This window comes from Populus euphratica, unplaced genomic scaffold, assembly GCF_000495115.2.
Source record: "Populus euphratica unplaced genomic scaffold, PopEup_1.0 scaffold76.1, whole genome shotgun sequence".
In the NCBI taxonomy this organism is placed as follows: Eukaryota; Viridiplantae; Streptophyta; class Magnoliopsida; order Malpighiales; family Salicaceae; genus Populus; species Populus euphratica.
This window is the reverse complement of record NW_011499890.1, coordinates 397,019-410,733: the sequence shown is the minus strand read 5'-3', so window position 1 is coordinate 410,733 and position 13,715 is coordinate 397,019. Positions and strand designations below refer to the sequence as shown.

General features: G+C 29.4%; 1 protein-coding gene across 2 annotated transcripts; it reads right to left on the bottom strand.

The window, feature by feature from the left end:
• Positions 1–5,359: 5,359 nt before the first annotated feature.
• On the bottom strand, positions 5,360–10,023 carry HY2 (phytochromobilin:ferredoxin oxidoreductase, chloroplast / phytochromobilin synthase (HY2)). 2 transcript variants are annotated; one of them, XM_011033789.1, is made up of 8 exons: positions 9,670–10,021; positions 8,514–8,630; positions 7,924–8,018; positions 7,224–7,317; positions 6,975–7,106; positions 6,691–6,795; positions 5,871–5,921; positions 5,360–5,786 (listed from the first exon to the last, which is right to left on the bottom strand). In XM_011033789.1, the coding sequence occupies exons 1-8, from the start codon at positions 9,946–9,948 to the stop codon at positions 5,592–5,594; spliced, it is 1,068 nt and encodes a 355-aa protein (XP_011032091.1). In that variant the 5' UTR covers positions 9,949–10,021; the 3' UTR covers positions 5,360–5,591. The 2 variants fall into 2 exon arrangements, with proteins under 2 accessions (XP_011032091.1, XP_011032092.1); XM_011033790.1 differs by lacking the exons at positions 5,360–5,786; positions 5,871–5,921 and adding an exon at positions 6,348–6,606 and having other exon boundaries at positions 9,670–10,023.
• Positions 10,024–13,715: the final 3,692 nt, after the last annotated feature.

Genomic DNA, 13,715 nt, shown 5'->3' with positions numbered 1-13,715 from the left:
TGGGCCATGATATGAGCCCAAGTAAAAATTACAGCATGATGACGAGTGGAGACACCTCAAGAGAAGGTGTGAGGGCCATGATAGGAGTCCAATTACAAAAAGCCTCAAAACCAATGTGATGACTAGATATGAGTGAACATGTGTATAGCCAATGAAGTGGCTATGATGAGTATGGAGAGAGCAATGTCAAATTGACTTTGTTGGATATTGCCCCTCTGCTAAATATCAATGAGCTAGAAGACATTTGCCTTGGATAATAAGTGAATGACTTGTGGAGCATTAAGATGTGATTACTATGTAGGAGCAAAGGGCATGCACAGGTTCCTAGAACAAGTTAACTCTTGTCAAGGTGGTGAGCTCGGTAATGACATTGTAATACTCAGAGTATGGAGATAGATATGGATCAACCTTTGATCGGCTGCCCTCATGGTTAAAGGTGGAGAGTTATCAGGACTCTTGAGACTAAGAGTGAGAGACTCATGGAGAAGTAAGGTGTGGTTCCTAGAGTGGAACAGAGGGCAGACACAACTTCGGGATGAGTAGACTCTTGGAAAAGTGGTGAGCTCGCGATTATATTGGAGTAGACTCTTGAAAAAGTGGTGAGTTCGCGATTATATTAAAATACTCAATGATTGTTGCACTTGAAAATATTCGTTTGAGGGGGTGTTATAAACCTTGGTGTGAGTCTTGAAAAATAATTCCGGACTGAGTATGGTTGATATGCTTGAAGAGAAATGTTGTTCCAGAAACAAGCGTTAACACTCTTCAGATAAGATATGACAAATCATCTGGTTGAATTGATCTTTTGATATGAGTAAGGGTGTGTTTTGGTGACTCTGGAGATTGAAAGGTTTGGCAAGTACTTGTAAAATTAGTCGAATATGCTCTGAGAATGGTAAACTTGAAAAGCTACTGGATGCAAGCTTGTGGTGAAGAAGTAAGAGGACAATTGTCCATTCAAATGACAAAGGGGATGATTGTTAGGAAATTACCATTAGTGTAGCAAGACCCCACTTCCATTTAGTGGAAGCTTAATTAGTGCTACCATTTGTGCTATGTCTCATGACTTTTGTCAACTATTAGTGTCATGATTTATGGCCTCTTGTTTGTCATTGTTGCCTATAAATAGAGGCATTATTTAAAAGCAAAATGAAAGAGAGGAACAAGAGTGAAGAAAAGAGCTTGCTACCATTACAGCAGCTGCAAGTGCAACAATGAGAGTTAGGAGTTGAGTAGAGTGGATGTGTTTCTTCTTCTCCATGCATTTATATTGTATCTTTTCTTTATTTCTAATAATATGGATCTCTCCCATGGATGTAGGCATTTCACTGAACCACGTTAAATATTATGTTAATGTGCTTATCTTTCAATGAACAACTATTAGAACATCACCGGTTTAGAATCTCTAATAAAAAGCATGGTAGACAAGGAGAAGACAAGTGGGAAAGTATGGCAGACAAAGATAGCTTAAAATACTTCTTAACATTTTATAGTTTCGTGAATTCTTTACTTAGTGACCTATTGAATTAAAAAAAATGGGAAAGGTAGTAAATTTTAAGAGTATGATATTAGTCTTTCCATCTTGGCTGATAATATATATATTCCCTTTACCATTCTTCTTCTTCCTTATTTAGTTGTGACTTTCAGTTTAAGAGCATTCAGGTCATTTTTTTAGGTAATTTCAATGCTTCCTAGATTTAGTGTTGATTAGTGGTTATTTATTTACGTAACTGTGGTTATTTTTAAAGTAAATCGCAGCCTATAAATATTTGGTAACAAAGAATCACAATTTATTTTTGGTAGGGCCCAATGCAATTTATATTTACAATGCAGGTTTTGCTTAAGCAGCTTTTAGCTATTTTTCTCCTTTACTGTTTACTTTTTTGAGTGAACAGTGTGAGTGAATTTTAATTCACTCGTACTGTTCATTGAATAATTTTTTTTTAAAAAATAGTGCAGTGAATTATAAATTCAATTATACTATTCATTTTTTTAAGTGAATATTTTTTTTAAAAAAAATAGTTTAAAATGAATTAAATTTACTCACATTGTTGTGTGAACATTGTTTTTTTCTTGAAAAATTAGTATAGAGTGAATTAAATTCACTCGTATTGTAATATTAATTTTATTCCTGATAATATTTTATCTAATTTTATTGCATACTCAAAAAATCATGAAAATTGTAGTTCTTGTCGAATGAATTTTGTACGTAATAGAGTTATAGATGATTTAATAGAATAATAAAAAATATTTTATATAAAGTATTATTTATTTCATGATATAATAATAGTAATTAAATCTATAATATTTAAATTTAAATTTAAGACCATTAATATATATATATATATATTATTTTTAATTGTATTTTATTAAAAAAATTAAAAGGAGATTATTTGATGACGTAACATTTGCAGAATTTAATTGCAATTCTAATTTTGTTCCTGATGTTATTACATACTTAATAAACCATGAAAAATATAGTCCTTGTTGAATAGATTTTTTATGTGATGAAATTGCACGTAGTTTAATGAAATAATAAAAAATTTTGATATTAATATTATTTATTTCATGATATAATAACAATAGTTAAATCTATAATATTTAAATTAACAACGCTGTGAAAAAATAGTTGTTACGTCATCAAGCTAAAAATTTTACATTGATTGATCACCTTTCTTACGGATATGTTACCGGGAATTCTGCATATGTCACTTCATCTCGAAATCTGCGTCGGATCTTTGCACGAATCTGCAGCCCATTAGATCCTAGTTAGTTTAATGACTAATGGGGTGACTAGTAATCTTTCATGGCCTATAAACAAGGGCCGAATGCTATCTTCCAATATACGTGAAACAGTGTCTAAAAGGCTGGAGAGTCGGTATTTAAAAAAAGAAAAAGATTTTTTTTAAAAATATTTTCTTTTCCAAGAAAAAGAACATTTTAGAAAGCAATTATTATTACAAAATCAAGATTGAATTCTTTTTTGGTGGTCTTTTGTTCTAGAAGAGACACCTTACTGCATTATGTGAATATCCAAAAATGGCAAATCACCCCCGCAGTTTAAAACACTATGCCTGCAAGTTATAATTCTTCAATGGTAGAGGTATTGGTTGTGGACGCTATCTACCTCCAGATTGCTCGAGACTTTTTCAGTGATTCTGCTAGCAACCACCCAAAAATAGGTCAGATTGCCTCTCTCTCTCTCTCTCTTCTATTATTATTATTATTATTATTATTGTCAGGCAACGCTCAAAAAGTATAATTTGAGCTCGGAAAAGTTAACCATCAATGCTTAAGATTTCTTACAAATGTTCCTAAGATGTTTATTTTCGTGGAAATCCAATGACTTGCGGCCTCAATTAGTCAATGTACCATAACGATCGCATGAGAATCTGAACATTTAAAGGCAGTGAAAATACCCTTTATGCAAGAACTGTTATTATTAAATTAAAAAAATAAGATGCACTAATGTTTTACTGTTGATCAAGACTAATTATACTACGGATTGCTAAAATGTAATGTTTTTGTTCTCCAAGGAAAAAACCAATGAACGGATTAGTTACGGGGAAAAATGGTTTTTTCACTAAGCTTGTTCGGCATTATCAAAATTGACTGGGGTTAAATCAGTATTGTTATTTTTAACGCATTAAAATGAATTAATTATCTTTAAAAGTAAATTTTTTTAAACTAGAGCAAAAAATTATTCAGTCTTTTCACTTTTTTCAAAACAATAAAATTATTAAATTACCTTTAAAAATAAAAGTTACCAAACTTGCTTCCATGAGGTTTTTTATATTTTCATTATATTTTTTTTTATAATTAAATAGAATGAGAGACAAATTAATATTTTAAAAAATATAAATATTATTAAAAAAATAATTGACAGATATATTATATGTAATAATACGAGAGGTTGTGACCACTTATTTTTTGTTGAGTGTATGACATTACTCGATTACTAAACATTGATTTTTAGAGTGACATTTGAATCTTTTTGGAGGCTTTTTATTCTTGGGCGGCGGCTCTAATTTGGCATGCCCTTCAAATTATTTTTTATTCAAATTAAATTAATAATTTTTTGATTATTATTTATTTTATTTTAAATAATTTATAAAATTGAATTTTTTTAATTTTATCCTCATTCATTTTTTTCATTTATCACATTTGATCATTTCTTTTGAATGCTATTTTTTTATTTTTTAATCTTAATTTTTTTCTTTTTAATTTTTTCCCTTGTTATTTGATTTCATTTAATTTTTATACTAAATTTGGTCCATATTATTTTGATTGCTATTTTTTTATTTTCTTGATTTATTTTATTTTTCAATTTGTCCCTCATTGTTTCATTTCATTGATTTTTATATCATATTTGATCTCCATTATTTTAATTGCTATTTGTTTTGATTTTTAATTTTGAATGATTGAGAATTTTGCTTTGTGATTTTTTTAGGCTTACCTTTTATGGGGTAACCAATCTCGTGAGCAAGTCACAAATTTTGAAAATTAGCTCGAATTAACTTTGATTTTTTTTTTTCTAGATTTTTTTTAAATTTTATTATTTGATATTAAGTTATTGGGTCTTTAACTTTTTGATTTTGATTTTATTTTTTTCTATGCAGTTATTCTAATCTTATATCCTAAATCACAAGTTAGTTAAGTTAACCCAAGTCAACTTAGATTTTTTTATGTTTTTTTTTTAGTTTGGCTTTTTATTATTTAGTTTGCTTTGAGAGTTAACCTCCATTGTTTTATTCAAATTTTTTTGTGCAGGGTTATTATGAACTCACAAACAGACAACAAGTTTAGCATGCTAACAATAATTAGATTTTTTTAAAAAAATTATTTTTTTAATTTATTGATTTGATGGAAATTAAGCTTAAAGTTTTTTTTTGTTATATATAAATTTATCTTATTCTAATTTTTTTTTGATGCAATGATTAAATAATATTGATAATACTTTTTAAGAATATTTTGAGAACATCTTTTTATAATATTAATAAACATTTATTTTTTTTATTAGTGATTGTTTATTTTATTTTTTTAGAATTATTTTTTAAAATTATATCATTAAATTATCTAAATTATCTAAGTTTATTAAATGTATTTAAATTAATGATCCAGCCCAGTTTTATTTTTTATTTTTCTTTTTTACGAACATTATAGTCACTTGGAGTTAAAAAATCTGACCTTGTCTTGACTACGTGCAATCAGTTTTCAAGAAGCGTTGGCCCTTGTTAATGGCTCAAAGTGAGACACCTGAACATGCCGGCATAGTCTCGCGGATGACTAGAGGACAAGTAGCAACAACAAGGCACATTTTTGCTGTTAGAAATGATCAAATACACAAACACAGCACCTTAGTACAAAATATGATGATAAGCGATGTTTCTATTTTTCCTGGGAAGATTACAGACATCATGCAAAATTTCTGACAAAACAGCAAACTTCGTAAATACACAAATACAGTACCTTGAGTACACAACATGATAACAAGGGAGGTTTCTATTTTTCTCAGGAAACAAAATTTCCAAAATTTAGAGAACTGGTGAATCATAAAGACACGGATGAGAAAAACCAGAGAAGGATAATTGTTAAGACGGTATAACACCATTACCACCGATGAATTCTCCTCTTGCATCCCAGGGACGATTTTCAAAAGACTTTCCAATGATGCTGCGCTTCTCGTTTATAGACCCATCCTCGCGGCGATATTCTGGAAAGTAATCCAAAAATCCTTTACTGCCTAGTTCATCAAGTCCATTGAAGAGGAAGTTTCTAACCAAGTCCTACGGATTAGATGTGAAGTGAGAATTGCATCAGTACTTGGTGGCAAACAATGCATAAGAAAGATTTGTTGAGAGTGATTATACCCTTGCAAGCCTTTCTCCAATCAACCTTTTAAGAATTCCATGGCCTGGATCCTGCTTCCAGAATTTGCATTAGCCAAATATGTTGGACCAGAAAAGAGAGAAGTTTGAAACGGTGCCAAGAATCTATCTGCTTAAATACTGTAATTATGGAATTACAGCACTACATAATGATGTATCTATCTGAAGGTACCAGTATGCCTAGTCAGTTCTGAGAGTCCGAGAAAGAGCATGGGTTTGGATAGGGCCTTAATGCTAACAAGTCTAGGTACAAAGTTGATTCTTTCCAGGCGCTCTCTCCAAAATCTGGGTAACCTATTGGAGTTCATCCTGCCTTGAAGCTAAAATCCCTCTTCAAGATGTTAGTTGCGTGAACAACTTTTTGCGGCAGAAAGCACCTGTTTCTTTTTTTTTAATTCATTTTATTCAAAATGAATTGCGAACTTAATTAAAATAATATAGAAAACAAGCATTTTACTTCAAGGAACCAAATTTCTTATAAAGTTAATCCAGAGATGGCAATTTGGCTCAGCTACGACCCTTTTATTTTTTAGTATTCAAAGGACCATTTCTAATCTATAAAGCTAAAATGTATGGGCTTAAAAAAGCTTATCACTGCCCAGCTGTTTGGCACTCAAATTACAGTCACAGATCTTACTTGAAACACTTTCAAATGAAGAAGAGTAGAAAACTGAAGACATGCCATGATTACTTCCGAGCATCTAAGCTTTTTTAAGTCCTACAGCCAATGAGAAGAGACTGGCAGATATGACGGGCCACATGAAGATGAGATCAAAAGAAGAAAAAGACATTAAATGATCACCTTTTCTTCTCTCCACGTTAGGTACTTATGTTGCGCTTCACGATTGAATGTAATATGAGATGCATCTACCTCCTCTGGTGCTTGGTCAATCAGTTCAAGCCATGCCTAAAAGAGGAGGAGAATGATAATTGAGCAGCTAAAATTGGAGTTCTACATTTTATTTGACATATGAACTGCTAAATCCATGTGGATTCTCATCCCCTTTCCAGTTTATAATTTATATCTCATCATTAGCATATTAGCTTGAATGTAATTTAAAGCAGAAGCCATAGCCGTGAAGCAACCTTGTAGTACTCTGTGAAAGCAGAATATAAAGCATCATAACTATCCTGACTTGGAGGAAACTTGGTCCATATCACGATCGGTGAGAAAAACTTCAAGGACTCGCTCGTGAGCTTGCCTCCCCAAGGAAAAAGCTGCATGAAATCTGTGTTCAGTCACCATACGGTCCATACCATTAATTTTAGACTGGATCAAGAAACAAATAACAAATACCACTGTGTGTAATGTTCCACGAGAAGCATTGAAGTTACCTTGCTATACTTGAGGCCTAGAGGAATTAATCTCTTGAAGTACTTTTCCTTGTAGTCTCTTTGGTCAATGACATTGTGCAAGGGGTTGAGGTCCCTACAATGGGTTAGAAGTTCCAGAAACCTTAGCACGTCAGTAATTAATTCCAGCTTACAGGAATAAAATCTTAAGTTTGATGCCATAAGAAAAAGGACAAAAGATGGCTCCTGGTTGAAACAAACCAACAAAAGACATGCATGCAAATCAAACCTGTTTTTGTGTTTCAAAAATGCTTTTGAAAAATTCAAATCAAACCTGTTTTTGTGTTTCAAAAACGCTTTTGAAAAAAATTATTTATTTTTATTTTTTTCTTTACTTTAAATTAATATTTTTTAGTATTTTCAAATCATTTTAACGCGTGGATGTAAAAATTAATTCTTAAAAATAAAAAATTTATTATTTTGATATATTTTCAAGTGAAAAACACTTTAGAAAACAATTGTTACTATACTCCTAAACACTCATTTAAAGAGCTTCATTTCTTTTTCTTATTCCACATCAGATTTGCGCATATAAATTTTTAAGAGAAATTCTAAGCACAAGAATGAAAAAAGGAAGCTGAACAGGAAAACAAAAATCCAAACAGAAAAATAAACAATTTTCCATATAAAGAATAAAACAGTGTTTAGAAAAGCACAGAGAAAGGAAGAGAAGGGAGCTTACAACACAATGATGTTTATGGTGGCAGTGGAGAAAAAGTTGGCACAAAATATGGGTACATCGAATTCAGGTCTGGCAAAAACAGCAAAATCTAAAATCTGCATAAATTTTCAGAGGTCAGTTATTACAGAGGGAGGGAAACAAAAACGTTCTACGCCTCCATCAAGCCAAAGAATTTTTGCGGTGCTAGATAACGTGCATATAACCATGCTGGATACCTTTTGCACAGGAGGATAAGAAGTTAACATGAATAGGATAAGAGCATATTGCACTCATGCTGCCATGAGCCTTGTGAAGAATAAATTAAGCTAAATGAATATGAGTAGCATTCCAAAAAATCTCAATAATTTTCTTAAGCTATAATAATAACACACATGCCAAGGATAATTAATGCCAAGTACAGGAGATACTTTTTATGCTGGCAGACAAATGAACACAAAGAAAGTCCAAATAATGGCCACCAGTAACTTGGCTGTAAAACGTATAATCGCAACAAAGAACTCAAATTAACATGATGCACTCATGAGTTTTTCCCTCCATTACTTGAGGGTGCAAAGGTACATAAAAGCAACAAGCTTGCTAGAGAATGGTACCTGCATCGCTTCATTTTCAATGCTCAAACTACGTAGGAGTCTGATTTTGGGAGCTTGGAATGAAAGCATTTGAAGCTCTGTTGTTCCGTCCATCGCAGTCATAGAACTATATTTTTCCTAGACTCAAAGAAAGTTATTCTTGGGATTACATGTTGTAATCATGAAGTAACATTCAAAATAATTGATTGTGTTTCAGCTGCCAAAGAGTTCGTTTCATAGAAGCACAAAGAATTTATTTGATTTTATTTTGTTGAAATTCAGTTTGCAATGAGCAATCAATAACAGAACAACCACATGTTTTTCCTTCTGCAGAAGCAAGAAGGCAAAGTCATCTGAAACATAGTACTGAAATAACAAAGGGTTCTTCACTCTAGGGTAATCGAGTCTGTACTGGTTTCCTGATGCTGTATAAACCTTGATAGAAAATTGGAGAGCGAATGAGCAGCTATTTTCAACTTTATAACCATCAAAGTCCATATTTGCACAACGACCAACATCAAGTACAATAGCCAAAATATGCAAGCAAATCAAAACGAAATCTTTTGGCTTAGATATTAAGAGATGCATAAAATAAAAGAGGAATTAAGTTTAAAAGTAAAACGAAATCTTTTGGCTTAGATATTAAGCATTCACTCTGCTATAAGTTGCTGAAGAAAGACGCTCCATCCCTTGCTCAAGTTTAACTCACGTTTTTGAAACAAAATTCGAAGATGCATAAAATAAAAGAGGAATTAAGTTTAAAAGTAAAAAAAGAAAAAGAAAAAGAAAGAAAAAGAAGAGTGTCTAAGCCCTTGGAAACCGAACAAACGAAACGACGAAAACGCACATCTGGCGTAAGAACGATGAGAAGATTATACATATAAAAAGGATTAACATAGACTTTGAAGGATCAAATGGCCCAAACTATGACAAATCACAGAAACATTTCTTTGGATCAGTAGTCACCTCAATTCCCAAGTTACAGACCAAAAAAGTTGCGAAAAGCTCCTATATAATTCAAAAGCCAAAACCCAGCTTCATTTTCAACCCTCTGAAACCCAAAACTGAGGATTAAAAAAAAAAACCCGAGGAGAAGGGCTCAATTCAAAAGGCAACCCATTTCAGCTTCCTGGCAATGAAATCCATAAACACAGCAAGCAAGAAAGTGAAGTAATACCTGGAGAGGAGAAGGAACCAAAAGGGCGTGTCCTTTGGTTTCGTCGAGAGCAAAATGAATGAACTTGTGGTAAGAAAAAGAACCTGCAGAGACTTTCAAGACACGATGAGGTTTACACTTCTTGCTTGCGAAATTAGTGGTGATGCTGCTAGATATTAAGCTGCTGGTTAATAATTGAGGTTTTATTAGTGAAGAAGATAAGCGCGCAGTTAGCAAAGAAGAACAGAAGTCCATTGAAGTGAAGCTTTCACTGAAACTCTTTACACATGAGCTCACCATTTTCTTCGACGAAACTGCTTCGTTTCCGTTGTTTACTGTATTCTAACATCACATGTTGTCCTTAGCAAGTACTTTTTACTCCATTTATTTATTCTGCACCTTTTTTTGGCATCGAAATCGATGTTTCTTTCACTTACTTGTTGTCATTTTTTTTTACTCTAAATCGATAAATAAATAGGCATGATTTTAGCATGTATGTTAAAAAGAATATATATATATATATATATATTGTTAAACTTAGATCATTGAATTTATTGATTGTTTATAATTTACTAGGCCCGGCGCTATACACAAGTTAGAGCAAAAATAAATAAATAAATAAATAAAGCATTAAAAAAATATTAGTGATATATTTTCTAAAAAAATATAAATATAAATTTTAAATTAAATAATATTTTTATTTAATATCAAGAAAAAACATTTGGTCTATCTAGGATAACATAGATTAACTTTGAAATTTACAAGGATAATATTAAAAAAAAAAAAAAATCCAATATCAAATTAACTTAATATTAAAAAATAAAATTAATAAAAAAATAAAATTTAATTTAAAAAACTAAGTAAATTGAAATTAATCAAGTAAACTCGTGATAAAGGTTATACCATCATTAGATTCATAAATTTTTATCCCAAATATTATTTTTTATTTAATAATATAACAATAAAACACATGATATTTTTTTGGTATGAAACAATATATTTTCTAAAAGTAAAAAAAAAAAAGAGTACCTGAAGCCAAGATACTAAAGGTAGATTATTGATAGCAAATAGTAAAATTACATTTTTTTAGGTTTTAATTAAATAAAAAACTAGATTATCAATAATAATAATAAAAAATAAAATAATTTTTTTAAAAAAAATTATAGAAAAATAAGACATTAAATAAAAATAAATAAATAAATAGTAGCCTAGATTTATAAATTAACCTATTCAACTCACTAGCAAATAATAAAATCAATCACTTTAATGATTTGTGTTTATCATTTTTTTAAATAAAAAAAAACCTAAGTTGCTTAGCCGTAGCATTAAAACAAAACAATTTAGACACATGGGCCTTTTAGCCCAATTTGTACACCTAAACTTATTTTGTTTTTTATTAATATTTTTTAAAAATTGATGGCCATCGTAATTTTCTTTTTAAAAAATAGTACACAACACATCTTCCATTTCCATAAATTTCAATGAGGGGGCTATAAAATACTTTATATAAATAAAATATATTTATTAAAATATTTATAGCATGCTAAAGTCCTTATTGGTCAATAACAATAAAATTTAACCAAATATTATTTAATTACTTTAACTATTTATAAACATAATATATATAAATTTTAATTCTAAATTAAATAATATTTTTATTTAATATAAAAAAAAATATTTAGTCTATCTAGGATAACATAGATTAACCTTTGAAATTAATTTAATATTAAAAAATAAAATTAATAAAAAATAACATTTAATTTTAAAAACTAAGTAAACTGAAGTTAACCGAGTAAACTCGTGATACAAGTTATATCATCATTAGATTCATAAATTTTTATCTCAAATATTATTTTTTATTTAATAATATAATAATAAAATACATGATATTTTTTTAGTATGAAACAATATGTTTTCTAAAAATAAAATAAAAATAAAAATAGGTATTTAGAGCCAAGATTCTAAAGGTAGATTATTGATAGAAAATAGTAAAATTACATTCTTTTAGGTTTCAATTAAATAAAAAAAAATAGGTCATCAATAATAATAATAAAAAATAAAATAAATTTTTTTACAAAAAATTATAGACAAATAAGACATTAAACAAAAAAATAAATAAATAGTAGCCTAGATTTATAAATTAACCTATTCAACTCACTAGCAAATAATAAAATCAATCACTTTAATGATTTGTGTTTATCATTTTTTTAAATAAAAAAAAACCTAAAATGCTTAGCCCTAGCATCAAAACAAAACAATTTAGACACGTGGGTTTTTTAGTCCAATTTATACATCTAAACTTATTTTGTTTTTTTATTAATGTTTATTAAAAATTGATGGCCATCATAATTTTCTTTTAAAAAAATAGTACACAACACATCTTCCATTTCCATGAATTTCAATGAGGGGGGCTATAAAATACTTTATATAAATAAAATATATTTATTAAAATATTTATAGCATGCTAAAGTCCTTATTGGTCAATAACAATAAAATTTAACCAAATATTATTTAATTACTTTAACTATTTATAAACATAATATATTAAAAAAATATTTTTCATTTAAAAATATATTTATAAGTTGATTAGTAATATTTTTTTAAAGTTTACAATATAAATACTACAAAAATATTTTATTTTTAACGAGATTTAAAACTTTTTAATATATATATTTCATGTTTATAAAAAAAATATTTTTATAATATAAAATAAAATCTTTTTTTTGGTTACATACTTTAACTTAAAAGATTCAACTTAAAAAGATAATATATTAACGTAATATATTTTTAATGTGTGATAAAAAAAATTTTAAATAATTTTTAAAATTTTATTATTTATAACCTACACACACACAAACATGGATTGTTTTTTATTTTTTATATCAAATATTAACACTTCAAATATATATATTTTTAATTTTTTTAGGTTGATCCAGCTCAACCCGTATAACCCGGGACCTAGATCCTTAGCTGAGTCAATTCCTTATTAGGGTCTGATAACTATTAGCTATAACGAAGTTTGTATTATTAAAAACCTTGTTTATTTTTATATTTTAAAAATATTTTTTAAAAGAATTGAATTTCTTTCTTTATTTTAAATTCACACACATATCTTTCAGATATTTTAGTGCGTTAATATTAAAAATAAATTTTTAAAAATAAAAATATTATTTTAAAATATTTTTAAATTAAAAATATTTTAAAAAATAACTATAATCTCGACACCCAATAGGTCATCAACAAATTTCTTTATCTATCTTTTTTCTTGCCTTGCCAGGGAGAACTGGGAGCAGTGTTTCAGGTGTATCCTTAAAATCTTCCTCGGCAGAATTGATTTTGACATCCACACTGCAGGCTTGTTATGGTGTGGTCTGCTTGCAAACTTTCGACACAGGTAAATCTCTTGATGGACTGTTCGTCTATTTTGTGAGGGAAGGCAGCTTTCCTTCGAAACATTTCAACACCGAAGGCTCTTTTCCTTTTCAGGATTAATGTGCTCGTACAGTCGCCGGGGATTCAGATTGGTGCCACTGTCAGTAACTCGAGAATAACTGATACTGTTCCTGTACAGTATCAGGAGCCAAAAAGAGTATCTTTTTCGCACTTGGAGAACACATCCCCTCAGGCGGAAAAGGCATTGATGAAAAAAGTTGCTCTGAAGTGCATTGCTCACTGCTATTTATAGCTATGTACCTTGAGAATGCAAGTTAGCATTTTGGACAAGAGCACAGGCTGAGAAAAGGCCAGAAGAAAATAATCCAGAAGAGGAAGGGTTGTGGGAGAAGGATCAAATTGTAGTAAAGCATTTTCAGTGACCCTGACATTAGAAAATAATCCTTATTCTGTTTTTGTTTAATGCTTGTTATTTTTTATGTTGTAACTGATACTGTTCCTTTTGGATTGTTATTTTTTATTTAGTAATTTTTTTTAAGGATTGTTATTTTTTATTTAGTAATTTTTTGTCATATTAATTTTTTTTTTAATTTTCTCCTCTACTTTGGATTTCTTAGAAATTGATAGTCATAATTTTTTCTAATTAGGTTACATCAAAGTTTATGATAAATATT